This window comes from Octopus bimaculoides, chromosome 13, assembly GCF_046866305.1.
Source record: "Octopus bimaculoides isolate indiv1 chromosome 13, ASM4686630v1, whole genome shotgun sequence".
Classification (NCBI taxonomy): domain Eukaryota; kingdom Metazoa; phylum Mollusca; class Cephalopoda; order Octopoda; family Octopodidae; genus Octopus; species Octopus bimaculoides.
Window position 1 is genome coordinate 567547 of NC_142940.1, and position 22164 is coordinate 589710.

The 22164-nt window shown below is 36.1% G+C and overlaps 1 protein-coding gene across 1 annotated transcript in view; it reads right to left on the minus strand.

Annotated features, from left to right (window-relative positions):
* Positions 1-1516: 1516 nt before the first annotated feature.
* Positions 1517-22164, minus strand: part of LOC106871434 (A disintegrin and metalloproteinase with thrombospondin motifs like) — a 21152-nt gene continuing 504 nt past the window's right edge. The window contains exons 1-13 of the mRNA XM_014917886.3: positions 22075-22164; positions 12712-13030; positions 10984-11186; positions 10122-10217; positions 9280-9412; positions 8232-8413; positions 7576-7647; positions 7293-7444; positions 6991-7164; positions 4979-5122; positions 3792-3918; positions 2492-2599; positions 1517-1675 (exon numbers count right to left, since the gene is read on the minus strand). The exon at positions 22075-22164 is cut by the window's right edge and continues 504 nt beyond it. Coding sequence (XP_014773372.1) covers positions 1622-1675; positions 2492-2599; positions 3792-3918; positions 4979-5122; positions 6991-7164; positions 7293-7444; positions 7576-7647; positions 8232-8413; positions 9280-9412; positions 10122-10217; positions 10984-11186; positions 12712-13030; positions 22075-22140 — 1830 coding nt within the window. The 5' untranslated portion in view covers positions 22141-22164 and the 3' untranslated portion in view covers positions 1517-1621. The remainder of the gene's footprint in view (positions 1676-2491; positions 2600-3791; positions 3919-4978; positions 5123-6990; positions 7165-7292; positions 7445-7575; positions 7648-8231; positions 8414-9279; positions 9413-10121; positions 10218-10983; positions 11187-12711; positions 13031-22074) is intronic.

A 22164-nucleotide genomic window follows, 5' to 3' on the forward strand; every position in this document is an offset into this window, starting at 1 on the left:
TCTATCAATCTATTTAGATAGATAGATTTTTATATATTGCAGACAGCATTAATTTAGATACTTCTGTCTGTATGTGAATGTGTATGTGTATTTGTCAGTGTATGTATGTATGTCTATGTATCTGTAAGTATGTATGTATGTATCCGTGTGTATGTGTGTGAATGTGACTGCGTGTATGTATGTGTGTGTGTGTATGTATGTGTGTGTGTGTGTGTGTGTTAATTTTTTTTGCCACCTAAAGTGAACATATTTACTAAAACCTGGCTTCCAAGATGTAATTGTATCCTGCAGAGGAGGATGTCAGGCTCATTTAATCTTTGCGCCTGTTTAATTGCATTTCTTTAAACTATCTTATATAACTTACCTCCCTTGACGATAACGAGAGCCAATTAGGAGGCTTCTGTGTGGTTGTTTACCATGCTAGAAATAACTGGCAAGTCTCTCTCAAGTCACTCCTTACTACAGGTGACTTGATAAAGTAATCTATGTTACACTTCCGAAATATAAGAGGGGATGGTCATCATGTTTAGAATGCCTTTGATCATAGGTTTACTCAATCAGGACCAACTTGGGGTTAAACAACAATAATATATTAGCGTTGTTTATAATATAACTAATCATAACTAATTGATTATGATATAGATAATTAGAGTTAATTAACATTGTTCCCTGCCTGACATATCACCTGTGACCACCTTGTATTTTTCTCTTTCAGCTTCAATATATAATAAATGAGAAGGGAATAAGAAATTTCTTGTTCCCTTGTCATTTATTTAAATTACTTATTACTGCTCTGTACTCGACTGATACTTTTTTCAGAAGCAAATGTATATTGAATTCTAACATCATATTATTAGCATTGCTATGCCTAAACAAAATAACAAAATATGTCTATACATACACGCATGTTTGCATGTGTGTGTGTGTGCATGTGTGCGTGTGCGACTTGGGAAGCCATCCATCTCATAGAAGCATGAAAAAAATTTGATGTTGAATCACAAATTAAGAAATTTACAATTCTGTAGAAGACATGAATTTAATGACAACCAAATATGGATTAGATTAAGGGATTAGATTAGATTAGATTAAGGGGAAATATTTCTTTGGTTGTTATTAAATCATAGCTTGGATTATTGATGTTTTCAACCTCATTAATAATGAAAGTAAAGTTAAATGGCAGTTTAGGAAATATATTAGGTGGGGGGCAGTCAACATTACTGTGTGGCCAAGCAAGACAATTCCATACCTGTTATACCTTCTGTCATTTAAGTTGAGTTAGAGACTCACAACATCCAAAGTCAATGAATTTATTTCATGGGTCACAGTGACAGTATATTCTGTCAATTAATGTATTTAATTGGTTACAAACACATAACATGTGTAAGCAATGAAGATAATTGTCTGCAGACACAACATAATTAACGGATGACAGATGCATGACATAATTAAGCAACAAACTTAATGGGTTACAGATGCACAACATAATTAAACAATTAAGATATTTAACTATCCATAGATTTATGTGAAACTCATTTTATTATTTCTCTTTCAGACAAAAACATTCAGAATGAAATAAAAGAGTTTCCTCCTCCTCCTCTTCCTCAAAAAGATTAATTTTGCTTTAAACCCTGCCAGAAAGTTGGTCTTTCATCAGACATTTCCCATGGTAACAAATCTGTTTAAAAAAACAAACAGACAATATATTAAATACATTTTAAGTTAAGTCTTAATCAAAATAAAATTTAGTGATAATCAACTTTTATAAATAATGAATATATCACTATCATCGTCATGGCCCTCCATTGGTTATGGTGCTTAACAGCAGGATGCTCTCCCTCTTGCTCACCATTATCTGCTTTTTGAATGAAGTATATTTTATTTTACTCATCTTTGAAAGTAAAGCATGACTTTTGTTTCCAAGGAATGTCATTATAACAGTGCACAAGACACAAAGCACAAACATTCACACACACACACACACACACACATGCACATGCATATGAATGATGGGCTTCCATACAGTTTTTGTCTATTAATTTCATGCACAAAACATTGGTGAAAATGGGGCTATCGTTAAAGACACTTGCCCAAGATGCTGCGAAATGGGACTGAACCCATGACCCCATGGGTATGCAGCTAACTTAACCACATAGCCAGTTGAACAGATGGTGGTCTGGCAAGGCTTTGCTACTGAATATGCTGGAATCAAACGTACAAATGGCAGATCTGTAGTAGATGAATATGCAAATAGATACAATTCTACTCATTCTAATACAGTAATGTCATTTATGGACATGAATCCCAGGGCAATGCCATAAACCAGCCCTTATCTAACTTTATTTATATTATATTATATATATATATATATATATATATATATATATATATATATATATATATATATAATTATCCCTAATACATTCTCGGTTGTTTGGTAATACAAATGAGCTGGTATTAAAAACAACGAAGTGAAAACAATTTCAAAACTCACAGCATTTCTTCCACAGTCAGTTCCATGGACTGCTGGTTGTTCTCTGGTGAATATGTACTTCCGTTTCTCATCATAACAACACAAATGGTGACACTGAAATTCACTGACCTACACAGTAGAAAACAGCATAAAAGTTTGCATGCATGTCTAGTATTCATTAAATATGATAGCTTAACTTGACTGTTTTTTATTTATGCAGAGGATAACTGTGAGTAACATTTCTCTGTCATTAAGATACTTTTTGATGCTTATCCCTGTACCCTTCCCTGACATTTTCTAATGTCCAGGTTTCATGCTGGCATCGGTTGGCTTGTTTGATAGGGTTCAATGTGCCCCAAAAACTGCACTCTATTCTTTTCTCTATACTCTGGCATAATTTCTACAGCCAGATGCCCTTCCCAATACCAACCATTTTACAGTGTGTACTGGGTGCTTTTTCTGTGTCACCAGCTCCAGTGATGTTGCTATGCAACTTGCATGACTTTGATAATAATAATTTTTTTGTCACTAATGGACTGGACAAAGCTAGGCTTTGCTGAGGAGGTTTAACAAGACCGAAATGTGTACAGAGTTGTCCATAATTGCTTAAATCAATTATAGTATCAACAGCCAATAAGCTAATTGCTTCTTCTCTCCACCTCAAGTATCATTAATTTTTATTAATTAATATTTTATATTAAAAAGAGAATTTTTTTAAAATTCATTTTCTAGACCGTGGTCATGCTAGGGCACCACCCTTAGGAAGTATTTTTTGCTCCTTTTCCTCAGCTGATTACATCAACTCTTTTAGCCCCAGAAGGATGAAAGGCAAAGCTGACCTCATTGGGATTTGAACACAGAACATAAAGGTGAGGATGGAAATACATCCAGGTACTTTGGGAACTGGAAAAAATACCCAGAATTAGACAAAATCCCTGTAAAGTGTTGGAGAAAGTAATTTTTCTTAACTGTTCGAACTCAAATTCTGCTCCTTTACCAAAAAATGTCAAAACAGGGATACTACTGCCAGGGGTCATGGCCGACAAACAAGATCAAAAATTTGAAGACAAATGGGGTTACAGTTTATTTGGTTTGATCCAATGATTCACTGCTATGCCTCACCACCCTTTTGGTCAATTCTCGATCAATTCTGCCAGTCATCATTTTATTTAGAATTGGTATTATTTATTCCATGTTGGAAGGAACAAACATTGAAGAAAATTGGAAGTTTTATAAAGAGAGGAATAACATTCTTGAAAATAACTAAATTATCAATTTACAAGTGGAAACGATAGATTTAGCTTCGTTTTATTGTTCTTACCTCACATGGTTCACCTTTTACATAATTATAACATTGATCCTTTAACTTCATTTGTTGTCCAGGTAAAACTTTGGGGTAAGGAATCGGCTCCACAGCACGATTCCACAGACAATGAGCAGCAGTTGTTCTATAATATCATAAAAAAAAACAACAACACATAAATGAGGTGTCTGTTATGTTTATTTATTTATTTTAGATCACAATCTCTTGTTCTTGTTGTTCTTGTCGCCAATTCCAGTTGCAGCCATTCTGCTACATTCCTGGGAGTTGTTCCAAAAATCAAGTATAATGAGATTAATGAGATTAGCTATTTAATGGAAGAGATGAGAGACATCCTGTCATTGCAGTCTGGATATTATGTCTGGGTCTGTGATTCTGTGATGATGGTCATTTTTGTATGGACCAAAGAGCAGAGTACATTTGTGCCAACGTCCACTTTGGTAACTATTTTCTTTATTGATCGTAAGCTGGACTGGTGGTGGGTAGCCACCTACACTATTACCATTCCAGGGTGGTGGTTACAAATCACAACCACCAAACACTATTTCTTGGAATTCTGTATTTGGATGATTTTGGTTCTTTGATTTCACACAATTCTTATGCTTAAACACTCTCTCCACATGAGTATTTGCATGTGGAAAATGAGAAGTGTTAAAGCTTCTTATAAATGACAAAATTCCGAACACTTTCCATTCACAATCGTTGGTCAACTCAAGGCAGCACTAGTGGGCATCTACTCAAGATACTGTGCAGTGAGATTGAACCGACATCTACATGGTTGCAAAGTGAATTACATGTCTGCACTCGTCTCTGACTTAATAATGATTCCTCACAACATGTGCCTGTTGTTTATCAATGAGGAATGTTATAATATACAAGTAAAGAATTCAGAATAGAAATGTGATACCAAAACTATACAAAGAATCACAGCTTCTAAAGGTTAATTATCCATCAAAGCTGCAGTATCTCTTGTTTTCTTTGAAGGTTTCACTGAACTTTAAACTTGACTGGCAATAATTTCCACCTCAAACCTGAAATATCTCTAAACTAACACCATCTTTACTACTACTTGAAGTATCAGCTCTTTATGATGGTAAACTACAGAAAATGACTTCTACTCCTAAAAAAAAACAAAAAAAACATTGGTACTTATGTAATTCTACAAGTGTAGAGAAGGATCTACTTACCTTAAGAATTCTTTAAACTTTTTTATTGAGCATGTTGAAAATCTGTGTGCCTTAATTGGGTCAGATCTGTTGTAACTCATGAGGTAGCCAGAATTGGTTGTGCACATTTCAGCACCAGATTCTCCATCATGTGGGGCACCAAGCCTAAAAATCCAAGGATTGGTTCAATTAATTAAATTCTAATCTCTGCATATTGCATAGATTGAAATGTCAGTTTGGAGTATCTTTCAGGGTAGTTTTCACCCTGGGTAGATAACTGACTGTTTTTGCTTTAACTCAACATTTGGCAGTATTAACAACCATATCGTTTACAGCTGATATCAAAACTCTAAACATACTGCTTTAATGTAACAACAAGCTTTATTAATACACAACTTCTGTATAAAACCTGGAATATTTATTTCATCAAACGAAACTCTTGGTTTAAATGTATTTATTTATGTCACCCCATATTCTTAATGTAAGAAATACCTCCTCCACTCCATCAAATAACAAACTATTTTCATAGAACTTCACTAAAATGTTAGGAAAGGTTACAGGAAACATCAAAGGAGCCTCTTAGTGGTTTTTTGACATGCTAGAAATAACAACCAAATCTCCTTAAAAATCACATCATTAAGTGAAGGACACATAGAATAGTGTAGTGCTAGATAGACTGTTTAAATAAAGATGAGATTGTCATATCTGGAATTTCTTTCATCATGGGTCTGTTCAGTTTGGACTGACCTGGGGTTAAATAGCAACATAGCAGTAACAGGAGCCATAGATGGTTTAAAATCTATGCGGATTTTAAACGTGTCAGAATGAGGAACCAAATTTCAAATAACATAAAAATAGGAAAAAGATATTAGAAAATGTATTTGTTTGAATGATAGAATGGTCCTGGCTGGAACACTTTTGATCATAGATCTGCTCCTGTGGGGACTAACCTGGGGTTAAACAACACTTTCCAGTAAACTCTTCTGCATTCCAACAACTTCTACAGATCTCTTGAAATATTCCTCTACGTTTTAAGACCAACGTTTTTACATTCTTTTCTATGTTTTTCTCTTTCTCTTATAGTTTACACTGACCTTACACACACACATATAAATATGTCTATATATATATATATATATATATATATATATATATATATATATATATATATATATATATTCACACTCACACACCAGTTCTCTCCTCCTTATATATTTTATTACTGACCTTCATTCATTTGACTCAGAAATTTTATCTAATTTTCAAGAAATATGTTTTATTACCTTCATATTTAGTTTCTTGTCTTTCATTTCTCAGTCATTATCAGTACCACCACCCGCACCACCCATATCACCACCACCCCTACGACCGCCACCACCACCACCACCGCTGCTGCTACCACAACTACCCCCCATCAATAGATTTCCTCTACTTCCAGAGTGGAGGAAACGACTTTCGAATATTCCCACACCTAAACATTTTCTTGTAATACCGAAACTCCTCCTCCTCCTCCTCTCCCTTCTTTTCCATTTCCATTCTTTGTTCTACGGCACATTGACCAGTCCTTGCCTGGTTCCAATAGCAAATCAATCACGAGAAGTTGCCAGCACCTTGGTCAATCGTTCTTCCTCTGTGGAAGAGGTATTGTGAGTGGTCTCCCTTGAATTGATCCTAGCACAACGTAATTAACTTTGAGAGGGAGAGAAAGAGAAGAGGAAAGGAAGGGAGTGAAGAGTTGGATCTTGTCCTTAACCGGTACTTATTGGCCCAGGAAGAATGAAAAGTAAAGATGGCTTCAGCAGGATTTGAACTCAAAGCACAGAGATAAATCCCATTAACTATTCCATCCAACACTCTAAACATCTCTGCCATTCTGCTGACTTCTAAAGTTTTGGCAATTTTCCAAATCCTTGAAGAAACAGTAAAATAACTCAAAAAATAAAATAAAAGAAGAGAAACTATGGCACTCACTCCACACCCTACGCCACTACCACACCCACCCCTCATACACTAAAACCCCTAAAAACACTTACAAATGACCAACTTCATGTGCAGCTGTGAAGACACCCCTAAATACAAGGTCAGTTTCTCCAATGGCAACATTCAGGGCTCCCATTAGCCAGTGCCTTCGACAGGCTCCACCAACATACGACACCCCAGTTACTCGTTTTTCACACGCTTGACCACTGAAAACACAACCATCATCTCTGAAACAGAAAGAAAAATGTCGTTATTTCTCAAAGGAAGGCAAATATCAAATTGGGAACTCTCGATTCCATAATAATACCAGTTACCAATATTAGAGGTGTTTGAGGAAGAATCTGTCAGGACTTACCCAGTCAATAAAAAGATGACATCGAATTTCTTGAAGTCTCTGTAATGATAACTAAGCCATCTTTGTAAGTCTGACAGGGCATGTCTGGCTTCAAATATTCTTTTGTTTCCCTGAAGCATATTATTCTTGAGAAATAGCTGTGATTCTTCATCCTAAAATACATGTTATGGTTGGAATAATAAAGGCTTACTTAGCAACGATAATTAAATTTATGTTAATTATTTATTATTATATTTATGTTACTTATATAATGTAGCACTAAGAAAGTAAAAGTCAATCTTACCTGAAACACACCAACTGTCTTCAGTTTTATGTTAATCCTCATATCTTGTATTGTGGCAAAACGAAGGTTAACCTGTCGGAATAAAACACAGCCATTCCACAGAATATGAACAAACAGACTCTGACATGGAAACTTTATCATTAAAGTTTATTTTCTCTCTCTCTCTCTCTCTCTCACTCTCTCTCTCTCTCTCTCTCTCTCTCTCTCACTCTCTCTCTCTCTCTCTCTCACTCTCTCTCTCTCTCACTCTCTCTCTCTCTCTCTCTTTCTCTCACTCTCTCTCTCACTCTCTCTCTCTCTCTCTCTCTCTCTCTCTCTCTCTCACTGAGTAACCATGTACCTCTTTTGTAGTAAGATACCTATTTCTCTGTCACTTGTTTCTGCTTCTTTGTCTCTTTGTCACACTCTCACCTTTCATCCTCTGACACGAGATCCCCTCCTCCAATGCCCCTGCCCCTCCTTGTCTGGTGAGTTGCTTGGTAACCCTGCCAGTGCTGGTGCCATGTAAAAAGCATCCAGTCCACACCATAATGTGGTTGGCATCTGGAAGGGCAGATTTTCCCCATTGAACATGGAGAAATGCATGACAGAATAAAAGACAACGTTTGTTCAATTGTTTCGCAAAGAATCCCCTGAAATGAAACATCTTTACTTACAGCATGCCAAAAGTGCAACATATACGCAGCCAGGTCTCGTAAGTTCCTGCCAGCCTTTAAATAAAGAGCGTAATCTAAAAGAACACACACTTCCACATCGATGTAAGGAACAGCATTCATAGCATGGCGCTTCACTCGGTTCACACTTTCTTCTGTTTCTTTTGGTAAGGGTAAAGGAATGCCTAAGAATAAAAAAATTTTACAGAAATACACAAAATATCCAATATTTAGGTTCCTTGCTTATGAATTATGAGTTATTGATCTCTAATATTGACATAATGGTTCTCGCTGTTTTAGGGCCGAGACATAACAACAACAACATCAACATTACCCCACACTTCACTCAATGGACAGCACTAAAAACACAGGAGTAAACACCACAAATTAACAAACTCCCTCCAAGTTCTACTTTAAATTCACTACAAATCGTCTACAAATTTTCTACAAGTTCACTACATATACAGGTATATTCTGTCTATATCAACTCTAAGGCTGCTGTCTTTGGATCACTGTTAATAGTTTTCCAGTCAAAGTTTTTCCGTTTATTTCCAGTTTATTATGTTAAAGCTGTAGTTTATATCCGGAATGTTTAGTGTATTTATATCTATTTATATCTATTTCTAGCAGTGACTCTTCTCTTGTTAACAATAGCAAGACTCTTCTGCTGTGCTCTTTCCTAATTTTCTCATTCCTATCTCTGTCTTACGTTTTATCAGTTTTATCTATTTATGAATATTTCTTTGGCTGGTTCTGATCTAATTTTTTGATTTCAGTGTCTATTGTTGTTCGCATTGTCATTATTGCTATTGTTGTTGTTGTTGTTGTTGTTGTTGTTGTTGTTGTTGTTGTTAATTATGGAATTGTTGTCATTATGAAATTATGCATTATGTAATTAATAAGAATATTACAAGATTTAACATAATCTTAATAAGGAGAGATTTATCAAATGGATTACAAGCAGCAACGATTTTATTGAAAGCTGGCCTTAGACAATTCCTTTGTCATATCAGTGGCAGAAATGAAGAAACATATCAGTATATATATCTACCCATTATTTCATCCAGTACCATTACTGGTGTAGTTTGTCTCCAGAGTGTGTGACTGGCAACTTCAACTGATCTTTTATGACGAACACTGCCTCCAGGGGGCAGCAGGAACAGTTCATCACTCACCATTCCTTCCTAAACAAATACAACATTAGTTAATTGGTAAATATGTAAAAATACAAAAAAATATGGTCTGCAACAGCTAAACAAGTAATATAGAATAAAAAGAATTTGAGACCTGAACATGGAGAATTTAATAGCTGAATGGTGTTCTGCAAGTTAAACACGGAAACATGTATAATTAATTTAGTAATAAATATTAATGAGGTTTATTTAATTTGACTGGAAGGAAGCTTGCTTCCCAACCACTTCGTTCCAGATTTGGTCCCACTTCATGGCATCTTAGGCAAGTGTCGTCCACTCTTGCCTCAGGCCACCCAAAGCCTTGTGAATGGATTTGGTAGACAGAAACCGAAAGAAGCCTGTTGTATACATATATATCATCATCATCATCATCATAAAAAAGTGAGCATAAATCTGGAAAACAATAAGTGGGATGGTCATGGCTGGAATTCCTTTAATCATTTCCTGGGCCACAGCTTAGCCTAAAAAACAGCAGTGAGATCTTGTCTGAAATCTTATCTCACAAATTTTTTGAAAAGTAAATTCTTTAAACTTTCCTTTCCAAGATTTTGACTGGAATATTTGGTAAATTGTGAAATATTTGTGTTTAGATTACTTCAATCCTATTCGATAAAATAAAGTACCAGTAAAGTACTGGGTCAGCTAAGATCCTCCCCTTAAAATCTGTGCATTAATTAGAAACCATAATTATTCCACTTACCACATGAATGTCATTAATTCCATTTGGTCGAACACTAACGATGACACTTTCATCTACATTCTGGAAGAAATGCTGACTATGTTGGTGAAGGTCAACCTTATGCAATGGAAATGGTCAAATAAGATCCATTAAAACTCAAAAAAAAAAACAATCAAAAATTGTGGATCATGCAACATGAAATGAAGATACAATTTATCAATTTTAAGGAATTTATAAATTTATTGATTTTTATTTCAAGATGCATTGATTGGTTGAGTGTGGACAAAGTATCAAGCAGTATTCAGTAACAATTCTTTAGGTTCTGAGTTCAAATCCGGTTCTGGAAAAACTTGGCTTTTTATCTTTCCCAGATCAATAAAAATCAGTCCCATGCTTCCTCCAGTCCCCATTCAGGTTCTAAAGGAATTGATGGCTATTTTGGAATATTTGACCAGTTCTTACTAAAGTAATTCTCTAAATTTCCAAAGCTGTGACTCAATTTGTTGCAGGATAGTGTCCTGGGAAAGCTCCCTATATGGTGCCATCTGTTAGCACTCAACATTGTGTAGGGTGATTTCCTAGGATGCCACCCCACAGCAAATTAACATATAAACAAAACACGGACACCATGTATGTGCATTTGGTAATGTTTATATTATCAGAGCTGCTTTTAATTAATATATATATATATGTTTTAATCAAAGTATACAGTATTTATAGATCCATTACAGTTGATCTTGCCAATCAGTTTTGCACAGGAAACTTAAATCAGATATTAGATAGCAACACGGTTAAGTAATACTGCATGGTCTTCAGAGATGACAAATGTGGAAGGAAAATATATATTTTTTTTAATGTTGGAGAGGGACTAAAACTCACTTACAGGTAACTGTTCCTTTTCAATCTTTAGTTTTCCTCTCTTGAAAAACAGCTGCATTAAGTCCATATCCTCCATAAGAATGGATGAAGGACTCCGCTGCAAAGTGACATTGATATTGCTGATGTTCGAGAGTAATGTCATTGTCAACTGGTCTGACGTTAGTGGATCCCCATCAACAAATACTTCAGTTTTGTGCACCTCATAATCTGGGAAATGAATTCACAAAATTTGAAAGAAGAACGGAAATGAAATGATGACATGAAAACATTCACAACTTGTTTCTTTGTGGGAAATAAGTTTCATGATATCTATGGACTGAAGATACATAGCGGAAAGGATTAAATAAGTATGTTATTGTGTGTGTTTGTGTGTATGTGTGTGTGTATGTGTATGTGTGTTTGTGTGTGTGTATGTTTGTTCATTTATCATCATCATAATTTAACATCCATTTTCTATGCTGGCATGGGTTAGACAAATATAATGCATGGGCTTGTCCGGGCTCACATGTGGTGTGGATATATGTATGTTCATGTGTGTGTGTGTGTGTGTGTACACGTGGAGTGGGGGTGTGCATTGTGTACACAAGTATATTGAGTTAGGTCCCTTCACATAAAAAAAGTAAAGTGTAGCCATTTGTTAAATGTGGTAAGAAGTTATGGTAATTAGTCATTATGCTAATGAGTAATTAGTGTTACTCATTAACATAATGGAGGTCATTTGTCTAAAATATATCCTCCAGAAAAAGAGAAGAAAGGATAAAAAAACCCTGAGTGGATAAAAATGGATTCTATTACAGCAAAAACGAAATCATAGACGAACACTTGATGTTTTCTTTGTATTTAATTGAACATTGGAACAATATGTCTTGGGTGGTTGTCAGAGCAAGATAAACAATTCTAGAATCAACAATCTCTGAACAAAATTCCCAGAGGCCTGCAGAAATTAGGGATACTGGAGACCTATCAATTATAGCCATACTAAATAAACATGTTAACATTATTTTCTTCTTCTTCCATTTTACTCTTCTCTGATTTTGACACATTTTCCCCCAATTGTTGGTCTTTTACCACAAGTTACCATTCTTGACCTTGATAGCCAACTTGCCCAAGGTTAATAGCAAAGTCAACTCAGGTAGCATCTTTGACAGTTGATGATCTCTTAAGAGGGCAAGAATACTCATAAGTTCAAATTCCAAGACAGGTCAAAATTGCAGAGAATTCATCCAAAGACATTTGGCTTAAATCTGGAAAGTGTTTGCTCTGGCCTCTAATTCCATGAGAACGACTTTGAAAGAGATTCCTTGCTTCCAATTTTCATAGATTGTAAGCTGTGAGAAATGATTTCTCGGCTGCAATAATGGAAATCATATATTTTGCCTTTCAAGTAAAACACAGAGGGAAAATCATGGACCTTTTATTTATTGAAGCAGTAGAAGTTCTTGTTTTAAAGATTTGGGTCTAATTGTCTGCTACAATATATGAGAATGATTCTCTCTGTTCTTGAGTAAAGGTCAGCAGGAGAAATATTTGGGAAAGTTGAAATGAAAGAGTGACCATAGAGAAGGTCAAACAGGTTTTAAGCGATGTCGTGTCTTTGAATGGAAAAGAGACAGTAATGGATAGGAGTCTTGTCATACAAAATAGTGAAATCTACCTTCAGGAAAGTTTCCTTCATTCAAAGACAAACTTAGTCTCCACAGACATCAACAGAAACTAATGGTTTTCAACTTACCTCCAATATTGTTAAATCTTTGTGATTTTGGAAATTGATGATCATTTTCTTCTTCTTCATCTTCATCTTCATGTTTTATATTTTCAATATCTAATTTATTTCTGTCGAGGAATTGTCCATATTTCAGTTCAGTGTTGTCCAAAGGTGGAGTTTTTACTAATTCTGAATGTCTAAAATTCTGTGATATTGATTTAGAATAGATTTCTTTGAGACTGTCATTGACACCAGATTTACTTCTGCCTTGGCTCTCAAATTCTTGGGATATTCCATCACTAATATTATTACTGCTAATTGGTTTTTTATTCAATAACTTTATTCCCTAAAAACAAAGATCAAATGCATGTTTCATCATTGAGAAATTGTTATAAAACAAACTAATTAAGTACAGAGGTCAGGTTTATTCACTTGTTATTCCACCCCACCACACATCAGGCATTATTATTATTGTTCAGTAGTTTTATTTTTATAACGTGCTTTCACTTCACTACCGAGCGCAGCTCTGTGCGCCTTGGGTATGTGCTGTAGTTTGCTGTGGTGCTCTTATGGTTACTGTATTGAAAGTGTTTTGCGTAGGATGTGTGCAGTGCCCAGTAGTTTATTATTATTATTATTATTATTAATATTATTATTATTATTTAAGGCAGTGAGCTGGCAGAATTATGAGCACCCCAGGCAAAATGCTTGGTGGTATTTCATCCATTTATCTGCTCAAATTCCACCGTGATCAACTTTGCTTTTATCCTTTCAGAGTTGATAAAATAAATATCAGTTGAACACAGGGGGTGATGTAATCAACTTACTCCCTCCTCCAAACTAGCTGGCCTTGTACCAAAAATTAAAAATTATTATAATTGTTGTTATTATTATTATTATTATTATTTAAGGCAATGAGATGGCAAAACATTTAGCAGTGTTTTGTCCACCTTTACATTCTGCACTCAAATTCCATTGAGATCAGATTTGCCTTTCCTCTTTTTGGGGGTTGATAAAATAAGTACCAGTAAAATACTGGTGTCGATGTAATCACCTTTTCTCATCCCCTCAAAAACTGCTAGCCCTGAGCAAAAATTCGAAACCATTATTGTTGTTGTTGATAAACAGAAATTATAACAGGGCAAATGTATATATTTATATATAAATTTCTGGCAGAGTGAATTGTGTCATGGTGCTGTTTTTCTCACAGATGGTGCCCAACTGTCCCTACTATACTGTGTAGTCAACAGCATCAAAAACAAACAATGTGCATGCACGAAATTAAAAATATAAAATGGTGTCAATTTACCCATTGCATCCTGTATATATATATATATATATGTATATATATATATATATATATGTATATATATATATATATATATATATATATATATATATATATATATATATATATATATATATACACATGTATGTATGTATGTATGCATATATACATACATACATATACACACACATGCACACACATATATATATATATATACACATACATATATATATATACACATACATATATATATATATATATATATATATATATATATATATATATATATGTATACATATAGTTATATATGTGTATAGTTATATACTTATATATTTCACCAACCTTGTATGTATGGATAGACTTTAAACATCTTGTCTCTACTTATAATTTCAAGACGGGCCAAGAATTTATCTCCCAAATTTACAATAAAACAGGGAGAATATTTTGATGAAATTTGACAAAGATACAAGACACTCTTGACCTCCAGACTTTTCAACCTCAGAACATCAAAGACTTATTTTTTGATTGACAGATGCCAGCCCAGCATATTGACAGTGACATGGTTCAGCTTATATTTTCTTACCAAAAGACAAGTTGTAGAAGCAGGGGAGCAAGAAAACCATTTTTTAAAACTTGTAAAGAAGAATGCGGCAGCTGACTACGACATGAACAGACACAAAACACCAGTACATGACGTCACCATAATTAATAGCTGAGTTAATGAAAGAGCCTGTACATGGTTGTTCAACTTGTTAAAAATAGCAGCCAAAACTTCCTCAAATCACACTCTACTGTCTTAGAAAAGGACATGTATATTGGGATTCTGGGTTGTCTGTATGTAGGTAAAGATGGGATGGCCATGGCTGGCATATTTTTGATAATAGTTCTTCTTGATCAACACTGACTGACCAAGGGCTTCAACCATTATTTTTTTGCATTAGTCTTCGTAGTTATATTCCTTGTTATCTCTTTAGTTGTTCTGAAGATTCTAAAACACGAAATGCAATGAAGAATTCTGATGGTGTGAAGACCTCAATGCCATCAAAAAGTCAGCTGATGCCAACAACATGCAATAATGGTAAACAACTTCACTATCATCTCTCAAATACTCTGCACAGAATCAGGATTGTAATCCTAGAATCGGACTATGGGAACATTGGGATTTAAAATAATTAATGGCTACAGTGAGTCGATTGCATGCAAGGATGGATTCTGAGAATATTTAGAACAAGAAGTCATGTTCCATCAGTAAAAGACATTTTTTTCCTGTCATCTGAGTTATTCCTTCCAGAATGTCAAGCACAAAACTCAACTAAGAGTTTTCCAATTCTCCTAAACTAAGATTTCCTCAACTGAGAAAAGTCAAAAACTCTCAGTCTATTTCTTAGAGCGAAGAAAGGGAAATAAATAACTTATGTCTCTGAAGGATTGTCTCAAAGTTTGGTACTGGAAGTTTAGCAATTCCTGAACTTGGCGTTAATGCATGATGGCAAAAGATTGTCTCCATCTCAAGTTAAGAATACAAATTGTAATAACTTGGCATTGAAAAGACTGTGCTAAGGTCCCTTTCACACCAGATTTATTATTCCAGGAAATAAGGGGATCATGACATAATGACACATGAAATAAAGGGTCATAGCCACATTTACAGTAACAACAACAGTCAAAGCATGAGTATAGCTTCTTTTGGCAAGATTATGGTGTCTTCCAAACATTTGGAACTTAGGTTTGAAGCTACCACTTCACAATTAATATCAATAAATTTAAACTATATGTTCAGGAAGAAAAGTTATTTGCATTTATTCTGCTGAAACTTAGTTTTGGAAAAGACCTGGTGATTTCTGAAGATTTTTGGGAACAATTAAAACGGTCCTGGTGGTTCCCAATAGAAATTGTTGGTCTACTGACAAATTTCAGTGAAATATTCTTTGCCATGCTAGTTGTCAGGCTGTTAAATATCTTTAGTGTCCTTTCAAGGAAACCAGTTGAATTGCTTCTGTGGATGTGATTAAGGAAAACCACTGAGTTGTCTCAAAGCATCTCCAGAAACAGGGAATGGTTATTCAAAGTATATTGTCTAACTTTCAAGAAACATGGCGTCGTTCAGCTAGCGACAGTCTTGCAATTAAGATCACGTCATATTTCAAACAAAAGAAAATATATTCAAAAAATGAAAGGTCAGTAGGAAGGTGAATTCTTTTTCTCCAGGTAAATAGGTATTCAGTAAAGAAGAAAGAAAAAGTTACTTTAATAACTTATGGTAAAATGAACAAGAAGAAAGAGGTGTGCCGTTGTCTCTCTAGCAAAATGTCTGAAAAGTTTTCTTTTGACAAAACGACAAGCCAGTATGTTATGCTTCCCATTGCATATCAACAATGTAAGGCCCTTCTTCAGTAATATGAGCTGACAGCCAACACGTTTTGATCTTGTTTAGTCAAAGTATACGTCAGAATTTTTTTCTGAAGCAGAAAGGACTGTGAAAATATGATACCAATATTTTAGAATAATTGACAAAAGCATAAAGAATAAAGAATTGTAACAATTAACTTAAATGAGAAATTCAGTTGGGTTTTCTAAGTTACATGAATATATCCATACAAAAGCTGGTTTGTTTGTTCCGTCATCATTCCTGGTTCATTGAAATAATATCTGGATATCTGGATTTCAACCGAACAGAAACATGTTGTAGACCCCTGTCCCATGGCATAGGACTCTTAATTTAAGAATTTTTATAGCATTTTACCAACATTTTCTTTTCCTTTTTCTTAAAACAGTCAATCAGCTGGTTTTCTTTCTTTCAGTATTCACTCTTAACCAAATCAACCCATCATTGTTCTTGTCAAATTTTAGTTGTAGTGAGTAGGAAAAACAGACAAATCACAAATTCCCTTTTGGGAGATGGCTCTGCTCTTGGTAGGAACCCTATACAGTGTACTCAGTGCAAGCTATGGACACAGGAGGTGCAGCATTATCATGGGAAAGAAAACAGAGAAAATAGCCTTTGTGTGTGGTTACAATAAGCACTAAGAATGTGCAGAGAACAGACTTCCTCAAATGTTCAGGGGGATCCTTAGAAGTAGTGGATAGCTTCTGTTACCTAGGAGACCAAGTTAGCAGTGGGGGAGAGGGTTCTGAAAGTGTAGTTGCAAGAATAAGAAGAGGCAAATTGCAGAGAGCTTCTACGTTTGTTGGTAACTGAGAGCCTTTTGCTCAGAGTGAAAGGCAGACTGTACGATGCCTGTGTATGTACAGCTATGCTACATGACAGTGATACATTGGCTATGGCTACAGAGGAGTTGCAAAGACTTGAAAGAAATGAAGCCCAGCATGCTCTGCTGGACGGGTAATGTCAGTGTGCGTGTATGGCAGAGTGTAAAGGATTTAAAAGAAAAAATTGGGTGTAAGAGGCATCAGATGTGTGTACGAGAGAAAACTGCACTGGTTTGGTCATGTTGTGAGTATGGATGAAGACAGCTGCATCAAAAAGTGCCAATTTCTGACTGTAGAGGGAAACTGTGGAATGGCCAAACCCAGGAAGACTTGGGACAGAGTGGTGAGAAAGGATCTTCAGAATTTTGGTCTCATAGAGATGACAAGGGACCAAGACTTTTGGCAGTTTGCTGTACTTGAGAAGACACACCAGGCTAAATAAAATCATGGCTGTCCATGCAGAGAGGCATGTCTTTTACATACCACTCTCAGCTAAGAGATCCTAAGTCTTGCAGGCTCGTGGGAGCTGGTACCACGTAAAACACCAGTGCTGGTGTCACATAAAAGTGCCCATGCCAGTGTCACAGAAAAGCACCTGGGCCAGTGCCACATTAAAAGCACCCAGTACATTCTGTAAAGTGGTTGGCATTAGGAAGGGCATCCAGTCGTTGAAACTATGCCAAAACAGACATGGAATCTGGGCAGATCTGCTGCTGCTGCCGGCCAGCTCCTGTCAAACCGTCCAACCCATGCCACCATGGAAAGCAGATTTTAAACGATGATGAGGAGGAGGAGGATGATTCAATAATGTAGAATGGTTGGTGATAGGAAAGGCATCCAGTCAGGGAACCCAATTCAATTAATATGGGCAAGCCCTGGTGTTTAGGAACAGTAGCATAGCTCTCGCAAGGAAATGACTAAGTGAGGATTCATCCAAGCCATACAGGTAAGGAAAGTGGGTATAAACTAGTGATGATGACAAGTTGGAGGGGGTGAAGTAGAGGTGGGAGAGTGAAGGAGGAGGAAGAGGGTGTGTATATATATATATATATATATATATATATATATATATATATATGTATGAACAGCCATGCTACATGGCAGTGAAACATGGGCCGTGACTGCTGAGGACATGTGTAAGCTTGCAAGGAATGAAGCCAGTATGCTCCGATGGATGTGTAATGTCAGTGTGCATACTCGACAGAGTGTAAGTATCTTGAGAGAAAAGTTGGACCTAAGAAGCATCAGTTGTGGTGTGCAAGAGAGACGATTGCACTGGTATGGTCATGTGGCGAGAATGGATGAGGATAGCTGTGTGAAAATGTGCCACACCCTAGCGGTTGAGGGAACCTGTGGAAGAGGTAGACCCAGGAAGAGCTGGGATGAGGTGGTGAAGCATGACCTTTGAACAGGCCTCACCGAGGCAATGACTTGTGACCGCGACCTTTGGAAATATGCTGTGCATGAGAAGACTCGGCAAGCCAAGTGAGACCATAACCCGTGGCCTGTGCCAGGGGTGTAGCCAGCCCATTTATGTGTACCTTTCCTTCATTGGACACTAAACTCCGTTTGCGAAGACCTATTGAGGCAAGTGAAATCGAAATCGAACCAAATTCGACGACTGGCACCCATGCCAACTTCTCCTTCATTGGACACTAAACTCGGCTTGCGAAGACCTGTTGGGCTAAGTGAAAGAGAAATCGTGATGGCACCTGTACCAGTGGAGCGCTAAGAGTACTATCCGAGTGTGATCGTTGCCAGAGCAGTTGTCTGGCTTCTGTGCCAGTGGCACGTAAATAGCACCATTTGAGCGTGATCATTACCAGCGTCGCCTTACTGGCACTTGTGCCAGTGGCACATGAAAAGACATTCGAGTGAGGTCATTGCCAGTGCCACTGGACTGGCTCCCATGCAGGTGGCATGTAAAATACACCATTTTGAGTGTGGCCGTTGCCAGTACCGCCTGACTGGCCTTCATGCCGGTGGCACGTAAAAGCACCGACTACACTCTCAGAGTGGTTGGCGTTAGGAAGGGCATCCGGCTGTAGAAACTCAGCCAAATCAGATTGGAGCCTGGTGTAGCCATCTGGTTCACCAGCCCTCAGTCAAATCGTCCAACCCATGCTGGCATGGAAAGCGGACGTTAAACGATGATGATGATGATGATGATATATATATACATAGATACATATATACATGCACACAGACATACATATACATACACATATACATGCATGTATACATACATATATGCATGTATCTATGTCATTATTCAGTCTTGTTTCAAGATTTCTTGCCAATAGAGAAAGAGCTGGTTTATAACCCAGATCCAAGGCTCCTTCATTGGAACTTCAACATCAACAACAAGGTATTTTTGTATGTATGTATGTATATGTGCAGTTTTATATGTTTTGTTTTATGTATGTATTCTCATGCATATAGTTACATGTCTAGATGTGCTCATATATATTTAAATAATAAGATTTTTACAGTTCCAGTGGACTGGATCTGTAGTCTTTGAATTAGCTTTCTTCTTTCTAGTTTTGAGAAGCCTAATTTCTCAAGATCTTCCCTGGGACATTCCACCAGTACTCCTTTTTATTATGAGTGGCAATGGCTTCTACCATATTGTGGGTTCTTATTTCTTCCGACAGATTTCCTTATAGAGTGTCCTAGCTACAACATCATATCTCATCAGCAGATAATACTGTGATGACATTTTCAGACAACTGCTTATGAGGTGGATAATGTTTTCAGTGTGAGCTCCACAAAGTCTGCATCGTTTGTCACATTTTACGGCTTTTTGTGCATCAGATATTTGGTTATTTCCTGTTCCTGGATTGTAAACGCATACCCTTCAAAGTGAGAGGTAGTAATCTGGTTATTAGTCCATGATAAACTGCTTTGATGAGCGATGTTACTATCATCTCAGAGATATCTACTAACATATCCTTGCATAGTCTTCTGTACATTGTATTTCCCTTTAATCTTTAATATTGAACAAATCTCAAGGTGAGCCAGGCATTATTATATCTGAATCATAGAATACTGTACACACACACACACACACACACACACACACACACACACACACACACACACACACCTTTGATCCTTGACTTGTTTCAGTCATCAGACTGCGGCCATGCTGGAGCATCAACTTGAAGAATTTTAGGCAAAGAATCGACCCCAGGATTTATTTTTAAGGGCTGGTACTTATACTAACAGCCTCTTTATTGCTGAACCACTAAGTTAGAGGGACTTCAATACACCAGCGCCAGTTGTCAAGCAGTGGTGGGAGATAAACATATGCACGAAGACACTTACACAGATAGAGAGGGGGGGGAGATTAATAGATAGACAGACAGATAGATAGATAATGAGCTTCTTTCACTTTCCCTCCACCCAATCCACTCCCAAGGCTTTGGCCTGCCTGATACTATAGTAGAAAACGTTAGCCCAAGGTGTTATGCAGTGGGACTGAACCTAAAACCATGAGGTTGGGAAGCAAACTTCTTACTGCACAGTCATGCCTGTGCCTATGTATTTTTATTAAGAAATTAGCAGAAGTTACAGAGTGACTTCACCAGCTGAAAGTTTCATGCACTGGCACTTATCAGTATATATATATATAGTATAATATCACTATATATATAATATAATATCAATATATATATATATATATATATATATATATATATATATATATATATATATATATTGATATTTCAAATCAGAACATAAAAGGCTGTTGCTAAATCCTGCTAAGGCTTCAGTCTGATCCTCATTCTGCTAATTCAATTCCACCAATATTGTCAGATGAAGAGGATGTTATTCTTTTGCCACTGTCACTTTTACGTATACAACACACATAGACCATTGAGTTGAGTTATTTTCTTGGCTAAGTCTGCCTTGGACACACAGCAAACGTTGGAAGAAATATGATATCTTTAGTAAAGAGTGCTTTGTACAGATATTGAACAAACAAAAATATCTTCCCTTTGACAGAATGTGCAGTATTTTCATTAAGGAATTATTTTGGGGTGAATTTCTTAGATATAAGAAAATAAAGGCGCACCAAAAATTATTTTGATTGGCATCACTCAGAGTTTATCCCAAAGATATTTCCTTCAAGAATAAATCAGTAAAATTATGGTAAGAGACAGAAGGAGGAATTTCAACTGTGACAGTTATTTTAACATATTCAATAAATGGCTCCCATGTTCTTCTATCCGTATTAAATATTCAATCTATGTGAATTGTATTGGTTAATAAGATCACTACAAGGCTACAAAATGATAGAAGTATGATGCAGTCTATTCAATAGACCTTCAATAGGCGTTTGGGATGCAGTCTGTCATTCCTGAAGAAACAAAGGTTAAGTAAACCTTGGTGAGGTTTGAACTCAGAATATAAAGAGATGGTGTTTGTCCCAGAGTTGTACCTCTCCTGCATCACACGATTTCATTGGGAGGAGAAATAGTGAAAAGTTGGCAAAGCCACAAAACTTGAAATTAATTTTTTTTTTTTGCTTTTGTATCAACTTTAAAACACAAAGTTGACTAAAAACACAAAAAAAAACCTTATAAAAAGTTATTTTTCTTTCTTTATATTTGAAAATTGAAATTTTGATTTGTCCGTTAGAGATTATCAAAGGTGGGTAGTCTTCCTATTAAGGACAGAGCCATCAGATGTATGACCCCTACTTGGACTTTCAAGAAAACTTAAAGAAAGGAATTGGAGAGAGTGAAAGAGAGAGAGAGAGAGAAAGAGAGAGAGAGAGAAAGAGAGAGAGAGAGAAAGAAATTAATTAAAAGTTTTGGAAGAAATAAAATAAAAAAAGTTCTCCAAAAAGAAAGAGAAAGAAGTAAAAGTTTTTTTGTAGAACATACCTGAACAATTTCTGCAAGTATGCATCCTATGAACAGCAACAGACAGAACAAACTATGAACCTTCATGCTGGAGCAGTGAATCCAATCAAC